The sequence below is a fragment of the Silurus aristotelis genome, assembly GCF_946808225.1.
Source record: "Silurus aristotelis genome assembly, chromosome: 20".
In the NCBI taxonomy this organism is placed as follows: domain Eukaryota; kingdom Metazoa; phylum Chordata; class Actinopteri; order Siluriformes; family Siluridae; genus Silurus; species Silurus aristotelis.
Window position 1 is genome coordinate 786,306 of NC_139593.1, and position 15,880 is coordinate 802,185.

A 15,880-nucleotide genomic window follows, 5' to 3' on the forward strand; every position below is an offset into this window, starting at 1 on the left:
TCGCTTATACTCACTCACTCGCTTATACTCACTCACTCGCTTATACTCACTCACTTATACTCACTCACTTATACTCGCTCACTTATACTCGCTCACTTATACTCGCTCACTTATACTCACTCACTTATACTCACTCACTCACTTATACTCACTCACTCACTTATACTCACTCACTTATACTCACTCACTTATACTCGCTCACTTATACTCGCTCACTTATACTCGCTCACTTATACTCGCTCACTTATACTCGCTCACTTATACTCACTCACTCACTTATACTCACTCACTTATACTCACTCACTTATACTCACTCACTCACTTATACTCGCTCACTCACTTATACTCGCTCACTCACTTATACTCGCTCACTTATACTCACTCACTCACTTATACTCACTCACTCACTTATACTCACTCACTCACTTATACTCACTCACTCACTTATACTCACTCACTCACTTATACTCACTCACTCACTTATACTCACTCACTTATACTCACTCACTTATACTCACTCACTCACTTATACTCACTCACTTATACTCACTCACTTATACTCACTCACTTATACTCACTCACTCACTTATACTCACTCACTCACTTATACTCACTCACTCACTTATACTCACTTACTCACTTATACTCACTCACTTATACTCACTCACTTATACTCACTCACTCACTTATACTCACTCACTTATACTCACTCACTCACTTATACTCACTCACTCACTTATACTCACTCACTCACTTATACTCACTCACTCACTTATACTCACTCACTCACTTATACCTCACTCACTCACTTATACCTCACTCACTCACTTATACTCACTCACTCACTTATACTCACTCACTCACTTATACCTCACTCACTTATACCTCACTCACTTATACCTCACTCACTTATACTCACTCACTTATACTCACTTATACTCACTCACTCACTTATACTCACTCACTCACTTATACTCACTCACTCACTTATACTCACTCACTCACTTATACTCACTCACTCACTTATACTCACTCACTCACTTATACTCACTCACTTATACTCACTCACTCACTTATACTCACTCACTCACTTATACTCACTCACTTATACTCACTCACTCACTCATACTCACTCACTCACTTATACTCACTCACTTATACTCACTCACTCACTTATACTCACTCACTCACTTATACTCACTTATACTCACTCACTCACTCACTTATACTCACTCACTCACTTATACTCACTCACTTATACTCACTCACTCACTTATACTCACTCACTCACTTATACTCACTCACTCACTTATACTCACTCACTCACTTATACTCACTCACTCACTTATACTCACTCACTTATACTCACTCACTCACTTATACTCACTCACTCACTTATACTCACTCACTCACTTATACTCACTCACTTATACTCACTCACTCACTTATACTCACTCACTTATACTCACTCACTCATACTCACTCACTCACTCATACTCACTCACTCACTCATACTCACTCACTCACTTATACTCACTCACTCACTTATACTCACTCACTCACTTATACTCACTCACTTATACTCACTCACTCACTTATACTCACTCACTCACTTATACTCACTCACTTATACTCACTCACTTATACTCACTCACTCACTCACTTATACTCACTCACTCATACTCACTCACTCACTCACTTATACTCACTCACTCACTTATACTCACTCACTCACTTATACTCACTCACTTATACTCACTCACTCACTTATACTCACTCACTCACTTATACTCACTCACTCACTTATACTCACTCACTCACTTATACTCACTCACTCACTTATACTCACTCACTCACTTATACTCACTCACTTATACTCACTCACTCATACTCACTCACTCATACTCACTCACTTATACTCACTCACTTATACTCACTCACTCATACTCACTCACTCACTTATACTCACTCACTCACTTATACTCACTCACTCACTTATACTCACTCACTCACTTATACTCACTCACTCACTTATACTCACTCACTCACTCATACTCACTCACTCACTTATACTCACTCACTCACTTATACTCACTCACTCACTTATACTCACTCACTCACTTATACTCACTCACTCACTTATACTCACTCACTTATACTCACTCACTCATACTCACTCACTCATACTCACTCACTTATACTCACTCACTTATACTCACTCACTCACTTATACTCACTCACTCACTTATACTCACTCACTCACTTATACTCACTCACTCACTTATACTCACTCACTTATACTCACTCACTCACTTATACTCACTCACTCACTTATACTCACTCACTCACTTATACTCACTCACTCACTTATACTCACTCACTTATACTCACTCACTCATACTCACTCACTTATACTCACTCACTTATACTCACTCACTCACTCATACTCACTCACTCACTTATACTCACTCACTCACTCATACTCACTCACTCACTTATACTCACTCACTCACTTATACTCACTCACTCACTCATACTCACTCACTCACTTATACTCACTCACACACACACACACACACACACGTAAAATAAAATAAAAAGTTAAGGTGACACTATTGTGTGATGATTGTATGTATTTGTTCCTCCAGGTTTAAAGTTTACACTATTGGTGATGAATCTGCTCGGACCACAGATATCCTGAACAGGTGTGTGTGTGTGTGTGTGTGTGTGTGTGTGTGGATTGTTGGTCTTTGCTAGTGATTGATTTCAGATAGATAAATAGAGAGGATTCTTCTCATGCTGGGTTTTTGTTCTGAAGCATTTGTGTATGAAAGGTGAAGCAATTTGTGTAAATCAACATTTGTAGATGGCAAGTTGAGAACTGGCTTAAAAAACCTGTATCAAATATACTACATTAAATTTTTGATCATTAGTGATTTTATGGATTAGTTGTTGCAGCCCATATCGGTTGTCCTCTAGTTATCATAACGTGTGATTAAGCAGTAAGATTTGTTGTATTATTTGTTGTAGTGTGGAGGATATACACACTCTGGTGCTGAACAATCTGATCCAGAGCACACTCGTCCTCTCGAACATGCAAATGAAGACCTGTCGAGCCTTTCAGGTACACACACACACACACACACACACACACACACACACACAAACAACAATGTGGTTTTCTTAAACCATTAAAATATCACTCTCTCTCTCTCTCTCTCTCTCTCTCTCTCTCTCTCTCTCTCTCTCTCTCTCGCTCTCTTGCTCTCTCTATTCTTCTCTCCCTTTCTCAGTCGTTCGCTCTCTACAGTAGATATAACTCGGAGGTCCTGCAGCAGGTGTTCTTCAGCTGTAAGAAGCGTGGTCTGTTAAACCGTCGCCGTGCCAACAAGCTCCTGGGCCACAAGCAGAACCGAGGCTTCCCCTGCCTTCCCATGTCCTATAAGCTGTCTCAGCATTACTACAGGTCCTGCACCCACATGCTCAGACTTACCTGTCAAATAAAGAGAAACACACTCACCTCTGTCTCAAATCATACACTTCATTAGGGTTCTTTAAGGGTTCCTCACATAGTAAACGTCTCTCTATCTGCAGGTATTTCTCCTGGCGTTTCCCAAGCATGCTGTATAATGATGTGTATGATTTCCTGGAGGTTCTGGGTCAGAAAGGAGCAGTGGACCGACCCAACACCTTTTCCTTCCAGAGAGAGAAAGTGAGGGATGATGGAGAACAGGAGAGTGGAGGAGGAGAAGTAGAGGATGGAGACCAGTGTCTGATACCTCCCAGTGATGTGGAGGACATGGTTGTGTTGCCCATGGACTCTGCAGGAGGAGCAACAGCATGCTGTGTCACATTGCTGACCCTGGGCCTGATTAGTGTGGACGTCTCCATACCACAGCAGATCGTCGTAGTGGACAGCACACTAGTGGACAACGAGGTGGTCAAGAGGTAAAACACACACACACACACACACACACACAATAAGTGGGGAATTAGGTTAAGAATCAAACAACCAATAAGAAAGAATAAGAAAAATGAAGAAGGGAATTTAAGTGTGTTAGCTTCTATGTTAAAATGGTATAGTGTAAATCTGATTTTGTGTGTGTGTGTGTGTGTGTGTGTGTGTTAGCATCACTAAAGAGCTGGATGAGGAGGATGAGGATGAAGCTGGAGCTCGATTTGAGGTGAAGGCTCACCAGGCGTCTCACACCAACTACCTGCTGATGAAGGGATACTTTGTCCCGGGAATCATCAGCCTGAGGAACATCACATCTACCGAACACATCGCAGTCAACGCCTGCAGCCTGCGCATCCGTCTGCGCAACACACACTCGCACTCCCTGTTCACACAGACCAGTAAGATATATATATATATATACACACTAATAAAGCTGTACGCTAAAGAAATATAGTCTTTAATCTCTCTGTCTGCCTCTTTTTCTCTTTCTCTCTCTATCAGACAGTGCAGTGTTTCCTGCTCTCTCTCTTCCCTCCTCTGTCTCCCACATGATTGACTGGCAGCATGTGGTTGGACGGAACTTCCTGGAGGAATGTGTGTCCATGTTGGGTTACACCACTGAGGACCTGAAGGCTGTGCAGGAGGTCATGGTTACTGTGGAAACAGGGGCGGAGTTTGGCATTGATCTACAGGACTTGTACAGAAAGTGCACACACCTGCAACAGGTGGAGAAGGGGCGGAGCAAAACGCTGAAGGATTACATCCAGGTGAGAATATAGGAGTGTGTATGAGATATGTATCCTGTATGAATAGATTGTGTTTAATGTCCGTGTATGTGTGTGTAGGATCTGTTAGACTGTGAGAAGGTGTTGGAGGTGGGCGCTTTCTCTCCTCGCTTGGTCTGCATGAACTTTGCTGATGAGTGGCTGCTGCAGTGCCCTAAAGAACCTGAAGAACCCGTCCCTCAAAGAGCTCCACCCACCACCACTGACATCAATCCAGAAGCATTTTCCTCGGATATCTCCCCTGAAGCTCCGCCTACTTCACGCAAGCCACCCTTAAAGAGGCCATTAGATGAGGCGGACGATGATGTAGTCCCTTCTGTCAAGAGATCCGCCATAGATGCTGTTGCAACGGACACCGGGGAATTCGATGGAGACGAGGGTGGAGTTAAAACTCCTCTTCCGGCTCCACCCACTTCTGTTAAAGAGGACATGGTGCACAGTGGTGATGCGCCAGCTTCACACATGTCTGAAACTTCTGTAACTAAAGACGACAATGTAACACAGAGTCAAGGTGTGTGTGTGTGTGTGTGTGTGTGTGTGTGTGTGTGTGTGTGTGTGTGTGTGGTGTTTATTATTATTGTTCGTTAGGATTATTAGTTGTAAATGTGTTGTAAATGTTGTATGTTGGTGATGTAGGTGGAGAGAAGGCTGAGATCTCAGAGCAGAAGTAAGTCTCATTCCCATCCTCTCAGAAATGTAACAATCTACACAGAATAATAATTCTCAACACACAATGTCTCAACACACGGAGTTGGTTTTAAAAAGGTTTCAGGACTCGCGCCGTTTATAAGAAAATCTTCTTCTTCTTCTTTCGGCTGCTTCCATTAGGGGCGCCACAGCGGATCATCCGTCTCCATCCCCCCCTGTCCTCTACATCTGCCTCTTTCACACCAACTACCTGCATGTCTTCCCTCACCACATCCATAAACCTCCTCCTTGGCCTTCCTCTTTTCCTCCTACCTGGTGGCTCCATCCTCAGCATTCTTCTACCAATATAATTCATGTCCCTCCTCTGCACATGTCCAAACCATCTCAATCTCGCCTCCCTCACCTTGTCACCAAAACCTCCTACATGTGCTGTCCCTCTAATAAACTCATTTCTAATCCTGTCCATCGTCATCTCTCCCAACGAAAACCTTAACATCTTCAGCTCTGCTACCTCCAGCTCCACCTCCTGTCTTTTACTCAATGCCACTGTCTCTAAACCATACAACATCTCAGGTCTCACCACAGTCCTATAAACTTTCCCTTTCACTCTCACAGATCCTCTTCTATCACAAATCACTCCTGCTATCACTCTTCTCCACCCACTCCACCCTGCCTGCACTCTTTTCTTCACTTCTCTAACACACTCTCCAATACTTTGCACTGTTGACCCCAGGTACCTGAACTCCTCCACCTTTTCCACCTCTTCTCCCTGCAACCGCACCCCTCCACTGCCCTCCCTCTCATTCACACACATGTACTCTGTCTTACTCCTACTGACTTTCATTCCCCTTCTCTCCAGCATGTACCTCCACCTCTCCAGGCTCTTCTCAACCTGCTCACTACTCTCACCACAAATCACAATATCATCTGCAAACATCATAGTCCAGGGAGACTCCTGTCTGACCTCGTCCTTCAACCTGTCCATCACCACTGCAAACAGGAAAGGGCTCAGGGCCGATCCTTGATGCAGTCCAACCGTCACCCTGAACCAGTCTGTCATTCCTACTGCACACTTCACTGCTGTCACACTGTCCTCATACATGTCCTGCACCACCCTCACATACTTCTCTGACACACCAGACTTCCTCATACAATACCACAACTCCTCTCTCCACCCTGTCGTACGCTTTCTCTAAATCCACAAATACACAATGCAGCTCTTTCTGTCCTTCTCTATACTTCTCCATCAACATCCTTAAAGCAAATAAGGCATCTGTTGTGCTCTTCCTCGGCATGAAACCATACTGTTGCTCACAGATGGTCACCTCTTCTCTCAACCTGGCTTCCACTACTCTTTGCCATAACTTCATGGTGTGACTGATCAACTTAATTCCCCTGTAGTTACTGCAGGTCTGCACATCACCCTTATGCTTAAAGATCGGTACCAGCACACTCCTTCTTCATTCCTCAGGCATCCTCTCCCCTTCCAGAATCCTGTTAAACAATCTGGTTAAAAACTCAACTGCATCTCTCCTAAACATCTCCATGCTTCTACCGGTATGTCATCTGGTCCAACCGACTTTCCATTCTTCATCCTCTTGATCACTGCTCTCACTTCCTCCTTACTAATCCAATCTACATCCTGCTTTACCATCTCCACATCATCCAACCTTCTCTCTCTCTGATTTTCCTTATTCATCATCTGCTCAAAATACTCCCTCCATCTTCTCAACACACTCTCCTCACTAGTCAACACATTTCCCTCTCCATCCTTTACTGCTCTAACTTGCAGTACATCCTTCCCAGCTCGGTCCCTCTGCCTGGCCAATTTTCTGCCTGCCTTTTCTTCTTCCTTAGTGTCCAACCTCTCCTACAGCTCCTCATATGCCCTTTCCTCTGCTTTCGCCACATCCCTCTTTACCTGCTGCCGCATCTCCTTGTACTCCTGCCTACTTTTCTCATCACTCTGTTGATCCCTCTTCTGTTTTGCCATCTGCTTTCTCCTTATGCTCTTCTGCACTTCCTCATTCCACCACCACGTCTCCTTGTCTTGCTTTCTACTTTCAGATGTCACACCAAGTACTTTTACCTCTCTCAACACTCCTGCAGTAGTTGCCCAATCATCCAGCACCTCCTTAACACCACTGAGCCTCTGTCTGACCTCTTCCCTAAACTTCACACTACACTCTTCCTCCTTCAGTTTCCACCATCTTCTTCTTCTTCGCCTCCAAAACCATCCTATAGACCACCGTCCGATGCTGTCTAGCTACACAGTCCCCCGCAACACCTTACAGTCTCCAATCTCCTTCAGGTTGCATCTCCTACACAGAACATAATCCACCTGTGTGCACCTTCCTCCACTCTTATACGTCACCCTTTGATCCTCCTTCTTCTTAAAATAAGTGTTCACCACTGCCATTTCCATCCTTTTAGCAAAATCTACCACCATCTGCCCTTCCACATTCCTCTCCTTAAAACCATACCTACCATCACCTCCTCATCACCTCTGTTCCCTTCACCTACATGCCCATTAAAGTCTGCCCCAATCACCAATCTTTCATTCCTACGTTCACCTTCTACCACTTCATCTCACTCACTCCAGAATTTTTCCTTCTTCTCCATCTCACTACCAACTTGTGGAGCATAAACACTGATGACATTTATCATCATCCCTTCAACTTCCACCTTCATGTTCATCACCCTATCAGAAACTCTCTTCACCTCCACTACACTCTTACTGTACTCTTCCTTCAGAATCCCCCCTACACCATTTCTCTTCCCATCCACACCATGATAGAACAGTTTAAATCCACCTCCAATGTTCCTGCTCTTACTCTCTTTCCACACAACATCTCTACCTTTCTCCTCTCCATCATATCAGCTCCCTCTCTCCCTTTACCAGTCATAGTACCAACATGAACCTCCACTCTCCTACACTGCTCCTTTTCCTGCCGTCTCTGTAGATGTCTTCCTCCTCTCCTTCTCCTCCTTCGGCCAACAGTAGCCCAATTTCCACCGGTACCCTGTCAGCTAACGATACCTGTGGCGGTCGTTGTTAACCCGGGCCTCGACCGATCCGGTATGAAATTCTTATTTGTGATCTGCATATTTGATGTGGCACATGTTTTACGCTGGATGCCCTTCCTAACGCAACCCTCCCCATTTACCCGGGCTTGGGACCGGCACTAAGAGTACACTGGCTTGTGCCCCCCTAATGGCTGGGTTCGCCGTTTATAAGAAAATACTTCATTTAAATGCGTTTACACACGATCACCTTCAGAATAGTGCTCTTGCACAGTAATGCAGTGCTCCCTGCGTTCTTCTGGAACATCTTCTGGAAGTCTTATTTTCGAAGTGTGTCGAGCAACTTCTGCGATTCGCGGTATTGATTGCATCAAAATGGCAACCTTTTCAGTTCATCTTCATCTTTGGGGAGAGGGTAAAGTCCGCAGGCACCAAATCCAGCGAGTAGTGTTGGGGTGGAAGTGAGATCATGTTTCCGGTAAGAAACTTGCGTGTCAGGCATCCAGTCACACTATGATTTTCACACAAATCATAGACGTGGTAGCGCACGTGGTAAGAACAGCATCAGATTCACTGCTCCCGATGTACACAGAACGATGTCTTTTGACACTCTGACTTATGAAGGTTGGTGCTCTCAATGACTGTGTGATGGCAGCCTCGTACTGCCATCTGTGGGCATGTTAAAAAACTAGTCTCGAAACACTTACCTTATAGTTGAGGATCTTGAGTCCTAATACTATAAAAGAGTAAATCTCAACCCTAAATATTTAAATATAATATATCACCTTCACCTAATCCAGTAATAAACTGGATTGGAGTCTCAAAATCCATTCCAGTAGAGTCCAAATAGTGTAAGTCCAGATCACAACTCCTAATTCAATAATAGAGTAGAGTCCAACTCTGGAGAAGTATAGAGAAGGTCAGAAGGAGTGAGGACCGTGTGACAGCAGTGAAGTGTGCAGTAGGAACGACAGACTGGTTCAAGGTGGAGGTGGAATTGCATCAAGGATCAGCTCTGAGCCCTTTCCTGTTTGCAGTGGTGATGGACAGATTGACAGGCGAGGTCAGACAGAAGTCTTCATGGACTATGATGTTTGTGGATGATATTGTAAAGGGGGTATGGAGACGGATGATCAGCTGTGGAGACATCTAATGGGAGCAGCCGAAAGTAGAAGAGTAGATTCCAACTCTGTTGTTTTATTATGGATCTCTTGATAATGTAGTTAAATAGTGAAATCCAAGCTCTAATTAAATATTTACATTTAGAGAATCCAGCTGTTTTTATTTTTTGAAGAACACTAAGTATGTTGTAATAATATTAATACACAGCTGTTAAAACTCCAGTGTAGCAGATTAATACAGTGTGTACCAGACCCTGATCATTTATGTTATTAATATACAATCTCATATTTACTGTGTGTGTGTGTGTGTGTGTGTGTGTGTGTGTGTGTGATTTGAGCATGTTGAGATTTGTAGCTCGTCCATGGCGTGCAGTGGATGGGTCTGTGAACAGGCCGGTGTGTAAGGGGATGTTAGAAGCACTGCTGTTACACATCATGACCCACCCTGGGGTTCCTGAACCCACTCTGCTGCAGCATTACAGCAGAGTCCTGCAGCCACTGGTCATCCTAGATCTGTTAAAGGTAACACACACACACACACACACACACACACACCTGTTAAACCCAGTGATCCATCACTCACTTGAATGTTATTTCTTCTCTCCCAGGTTCTTGAAGAATTGGGGTGTGTAACAAAACGCTTCACGATTAAACGGCCCAAAGTGTCTCTGTTTTCTCGCCCTGCCGTCCCCAAGGTCAAAGGTCATGGAGAGGTCGGTGTGATGGAGGATGTGGTGGGGTTTTACGAACCCACAGTGGACTGCAGTATAAGAATCTCTAAGCTCTTCCCTCATGAGTCTAGCTGGAACAGATGGGTACAGATGTGTGCACACTGAACACACACACACACACACACACACATTCTTCAACAGAGTGCTTTTTTTAATTTAATTCTGTGTATAATTAAAGCCATATAATTTTCTGTATAAAGTTAATAAATAATGGTTTAATTCTAATCGTGTGTTTTATTTATTTTCCCCTCTCTGTGATTCGTATATACAGGGTTCAGTTGGTGGTTTCAGTGGAAGATAAAAGCGTTTCAGTGTTTAATAAGCGTGTGCCACAGTGATCTCCGGAGTGCGGCTGAAACTCTCTGAAAGTGCAGGTGATTTACAGGAGTTTCTCCTGCTGTGGAGAAAACAGAATTCATGTATAACGTTGCTGAGCCGTAACTTGAGTCTAGAGTCAGTCTACATCTATACGTTCCTTTGCATTGGTTACAAATCAGAGTCTATTTCATAGTTGGAGCGAGACAGGAGGAACTCACAGTTCTGTGAACGTCCTGATCTCCTTCATGTACGGTGGAAATATGAAGATCATCATCTTCATTATTTGAGGTACCAACAAATAGCCTGCACCTTTTGATCTAAGTAGGCATGGAGGATCATCCTGGTACAGAAGTTCACTCAGATACTGCGGCGTGAGAGCGTTAAGTGCTTTATACGTCAGTAGTAGTATTTTATAATCAGTGTGAGATGTAATTGGGAGCAGTGTAGATGATTAAAACAGGGCTGATGTGATCATATGTTCTAGATCTAGTGAGGACTCTTGCTGCTGCATTCTGAACTAACTGAAGCTTATTTCTGCACCTATGGGTGAGAGGATTGAGAAGAGGATATGTACACATCATTTCCAGGCAATATATTAAAATATTAAAGGGTTTCAATGAATAAATAGAAAAGAAATAAAAGGTTGCTGGATGAAGTAGATAAAGTAATATAGATATAGCAGTCATAGATAATACATGACAGTGGTGTAAATGATAGAGAAAGTAAAACAGCTCAGTTGATGTCTGGTAAGAACACCAAACTCACGTTGCTGCATACGTCCTGCTCCATAACGTGTGGTGTGAGTAAGAAGCAAATACAAGAAAGTAAAATCTTTCCCTGAAACTACAGTAGGAGGTTTGTATTTACTGAAAGACATGTAGGAGTGTTACAGTGGGTTGAATTGATGTGTCACTGCAGTTTAACACCAGGAACGCCCAGATGTTCCTCCAGGGTTAGACTTTTGTTTGATTAAATGTTACTCATACACACAGTGAAATCAGATAAACCTTTATTCATTCTGAAGGAGATTTTTGTTACAATATAGGTAATAATAATGAGATTATAATTAATAATGAGGGTATAAAGTGTGAGAAAGATTTAATGCCTGTGTGAATCATAATATAAACACACTCCCACTGCTGTGACTTTTGAACTCTTTATGACTGATAATAGGATCCAGATTGTTGTATCGTTCTTTACTGAACTTCAGCTAAAGTCATCTTCAGGTACACAGCGTGCTGTAATGCAGGAGAGTCTTGAGGTTTATGGGTTAGTGTGGTTGTTCTTGCATCTTGTTGGATGTTTAACGAAGTGTGAAGTGGAGTTTGATGGGTTCTTTAGGAGCTAGAAGGCCATTGTTGTTCAGCTCCAGAGGAACCTGATTGGAAAAAATAGTTACTGTAATTAACAACAGTATGAGCTGAATTTGGTGGTCAAGCAGGTTGTCAGCATCATCATTAGAGACATTAAACAACGTAGGGTTAAGAAGATCCTGACCTTCGTTTCCTCAGAAAGACTGATGTCGAATCTCTGCAGAATCTCAACAACAGCCAGCTTAATGGCCATGAGGGCAAACCTCATCCCAATGCAGTTTCTGGGTCCAAAACCAAACGGCATGTAGACATACTGCTCGATGTTCTCCTTATTCTCCTGAGTGAACCTGAAACATAACAGCGTTAACATTGGGATTCATAAAGAGTCTGAATTCATCCATGGTTTCTGGGTCACATGTTTTGCTGATGGTCCTGAAGAAGGTTTCATCATGTACTGACATGCTGGTAAAGCCAGTCACATGCAGTCCTGCTCTCCAAGTTTCCATCATTTATTCTGGTAAGCTGCTTCCTACCTTTCAGGGTTGTAGGTCTCTGGATCAGTCCAAAATTCAGGGTCCCTATGTAGGGCGTAAATGGGGACCAAGACGACGCTGTCCTTTGGGATGGTAAGACCGTTTATCTCAACGGTTTTCTTGCAGACTCTTTCAAGACGAAGAGCAACCGGGTACAACCTGAGGGACTCATTCAGAGCAGCATCCAGATAATCCATGTTCATCACTGTGTCATAATCAACCACAGCCTGAAAACCAAAAGCCAAAATAGTGAGAAGTGAAACAGGCTGTGTGTGTGTGTGTGTGTGTGTGTGTGTGTGTGTGTGTGTGTGTGTGTGTGTGTGTGTGTATATAAAAACTCCTTCCTGGTCTTTAAACATGATTCATTCACCTCATTAGGGAAAGTTACATCAATTTCCTTCTGCAGTTTCTTCATGGTCTCTGGATTACTGGCCAGATTGAAGAAGAGGAACGACAGCGTGCTGCTGCTCGTCTCATAACCAGCAAAGATGAAGATCATGGACTGGGACAGGATCTCATGATCATTCAGACCTTCACACACACACACACACACACACACACACACCCACACTTACATATACTGTAACTACTTAATCTGTTTGTTGCCCCTTGTCCAAACAAATCTAATCTACTTCCACTTATTTAACACCAGATCTCTGTTTTCAGATTAGTTCACACGCTGGTCCCCAACTGTTCTGTTTCCCTGAAATCCAATCCCAAATGGCAATGACACAACCTAATGAAAGCTCACTGGGACACTCGAGAGCATGGGTGGAGCTGTGTTTGATTGTTTGCTGTTCAGAGCTGAAATGTTATCCTCATGGAAATGAATGAATGTTTTGTGGAAGGAATGAGAGAGAGAGAGAGAGAGAGAGAGAAATATTTCCTTTCTAGGTTTGTAGTTCTGATCATTCATAATTAATTTGTATAAAAACATCTAATTACCCCAAATCTCTCAGATCACAGGAGCAAGAAATACCTTTACTGGACTCTCTGCTGTTCAGATCACCATCCCCTGATTTCTGAGAATCGATCATCAGCTGCATGAAGTCCACTCGTTTCTGCAGAACATCAGAGATGCAATGAAACCTCAATAATATCTGATGGAGTGTAAATGAGTTTCTGGTTTTGTACCTTATGATCCTGAGCCACACGTTCAGACTTGATCTTTTGCAGTGAGGCGTAAAAGAAATCCGTCACTGCAGTCGGGAAAAAGGCGAAATTCATTTTCTCCAGCAGAGGAGCGATGAAGGGGAACAGAGCTGATCACAAACACAACAGAGGTCTGATTAGTGTCATTACATTTTCTTACTTTACTGTGAATAAATATTAATCGCAGGAGAATAAATTACCAACAAGAAGAAACAGAGGGTTAAATAAATCAAACTTCAGCATTTTCTTGATGTTGGAGACGAATGGATCTTTAGGGTTGTTCAGGGAGTCGATATCGACACTGAAGGCTGTGCTCGTCACCACATCCATACTGTACGCTCCGAAAAACCTCAACAAAAACATCATCACATTAACACACACACACACACACACGAATGTTGTGAGTTATGTGTAACACCACAGTAGGATGGTTTACTCTTTAATATCTGCTGATTCTCCTCGCTCTGACGTCTTCTTCAGATTTTCAACCAGTGAGTGAGAATGTGACTTCATGATTCCAAACATCTGAGAAACAAGAAATAACATCTACTGTTATACACACACACACACACACACACACACACACACACACACACACACACACCTCCTTCAGTCTGCCGCTGGTGAACGATGGAGAGAGAACACCCCTGATCCTCCTCCAGTCCTCGTCCTCCACGATGGACACGGCGTCGTACAGAGGACCATTTAGACGGAAATTCTGAGAGAAATAAATAAATAAATTCTACATTAGACTCACTCTCACAGATCTACTAGTTCTAGATCAGATGGATTTTTATTATCACTTTGGATTTAAACAGATCTGCCTTCAGCTCTCAGGTATAAACAGATGAATATCAGTATAGAGTCCTTTAAGGTGTTTCTAACAGCACATGCGCTTTAAGAGCGGAAGAACATCACTAAAAGGCGACAAGAAATCAGGAAGACCTTCAAGGAGTTGAACCCCTGAAAATGTCGAAACGGTTCGGCAACTTGTGCATGATGATCGTCGGAGGACAATCCACATGATCTCACTTTCACACCCATCACACTCTCCCAATTTGTCTCCTGCACTTTCACTTCACCCTCTTCCTAAAGATGAAGGTCCGGCTCTCTGTTTTGACACTGTTGCAGAAATTCAGTGTGAATGGCAGAAGGTGCTTGACGTGCTTAGAAAATGATTTTGAAGGTGATTGTGTGAAAACAAAGATATATAAAGTACTTTATTGTAAACAGAGCGACTCTCCAAACTTTTTGATACCACCTCGTAGAGTGTATAAGTGTGTGTAGTGTGTGTGTGTGTGTATAAGTGTGTGTAGTGTGTGTGAGAGTGTGTGTGTAGTGTGTGTGTAGTGTGTGTGGTCTCTCACTCGGCGGTTGGTGAAGAGAGAATAACACTCTTTAATCAGGACAGTTTTGATGATGTCGGTGTCCAGCACACAGAAACCCGGCTGTCTGCCGTCATATATCCTGTAAAATGTAAACAAGTAAACTGTGTGGTTCAGTAAAGTCTAATTCACATTTTAACATAATTGTAATATAATTTGAGAAATTGCATAAAGTGATGGATGCCTTTGGTTCTGTAGCTCATCTACTAACATCACTCCTCAGAACTGAACAAGTAGTTACCCTAGGGTGGGGCAGCCAAGGCGACTTACACCAAAACCAAAACATTCATTACAGCTTCCCTATCCTCAAATATCCTCTTCCATTAAAGTCATTCCTCATCAAGGTAGATGCTTCTGAGGCAGGTGTCCATGTCCAGCTCTCAGAGAAACCAACACGGCCCCTGGGCTGCTGGACGTTAAGGTAGTTCAGAAGAAACTGCGCAACTGACTGGAGGGTGTCCTCCTTCCATTTCATTTACAATCTTCACAGATCACTTATTAACCTTGAGTCTCTTATGTCCATGGTCCTCCTTATTTTACAGGAAGTTCATGTTGCTACCTTACAAGGAAAGCTCATTATGTGAGCAAACACTGTTGTGGCTGCTGCTGGTCACCTGCCCTGGCTTTCATTACCTAGTCTACACCACAAGAGCTGGTGGTCTAATATACTGGCTAACATAATTAGCACATCATGCACCGTTTGTTTCCAAGTCCCTCTGTCAATACCTGCTGGAAACCTCATGAATCTCCACACACCACAGTGTCCCACAATGTCCCAGTAAACATCTAGCAGTGGACTTTATCTCATTGAGTCTCGAAGTTCTCTTAACATTAATGACTTTTCCAAACCTTTACAAGTCATTCCTTCCTCATGGATTCTATTACATTTTCACAGGAATTTTACTCATAATG

The 15,880-nt window shown here is 43.1% G+C and overlaps 2 protein-coding genes across 2 annotated transcripts in view; one reads left to right on the forward strand and one right to left on the reverse strand.

Moving 5' to 3' along the window:
• gtf3c1 (general transcription factor IIIC subunit 1) overlaps positions 1–10,492 on the forward strand; it is a 48,646-nt gene extending 38,154 nt beyond the window's left edge. The window contains exons 28-37 of the mRNA XM_083521698.1: positions 2,649–2,705; positions 3,031–3,124; positions 3,294–3,466; positions 3,595–3,948; positions 4,130–4,356; positions 4,460–4,725; positions 4,804–5,254; positions 5,380–5,410; positions 9,875–10,058; positions 10,145–10,492. Coding sequence (XP_083377824.1) covers positions 2,649–2,705; positions 3,031–3,124; positions 3,294–3,466; positions 3,595–3,948; positions 4,130–4,356; positions 4,460–4,725; positions 4,804–5,254; positions 5,380–5,410; positions 9,875–10,058; positions 10,145–10,372 — 2,065 coding nt within the window. The 3' untranslated portion in view covers positions 10,373–10,492. The remainder of the gene's footprint in view (positions 1–2,648; positions 2,706–3,030; positions 3,125–3,293; positions 3,467–3,594; positions 3,949–4,129; positions 4,357–4,459; positions 4,726–4,803; positions 5,255–5,379; positions 5,411–9,874; positions 10,059–10,144) is intronic.
• A 1,085-nt stretch (positions 10,493–11,577) lies between these two features.
• The window catches only part of LOC310715612 (uncharacterized protein), a 33,828-nt gene continuing 29,525 nt past the window's right edge, over positions 11,578–15,880 (reverse strand). Inside the window, exons 17-26 of the mRNA XM_083522122.1 lie at positions 14,951–15,050; positions 14,188–14,301; positions 14,020–14,108; positions 13,784–13,932; positions 13,566–13,693; positions 13,411–13,492; positions 12,802–12,962; positions 12,432–12,658; positions 12,083–12,245; positions 11,578–11,963 (exon numbers count right to left, since the gene is read on the reverse strand). Coding sequence (XP_083378248.1) covers positions 11,889–11,963; positions 12,083–12,245; positions 12,432–12,658; positions 12,802–12,962; positions 13,411–13,492; positions 13,566–13,693; positions 13,784–13,932; positions 14,020–14,108; positions 14,188–14,301; positions 14,951–15,050 — 1,288 coding nt within the window. The 3' untranslated portion in view covers positions 11,578–11,888. The remainder of the gene's footprint in view (positions 11,964–12,082; positions 12,246–12,431; positions 12,659–12,801; positions 12,963–13,410; positions 13,493–13,565; positions 13,694–13,783; positions 13,933–14,019; positions 14,109–14,187; positions 14,302–14,950; positions 15,051–15,880) is intronic.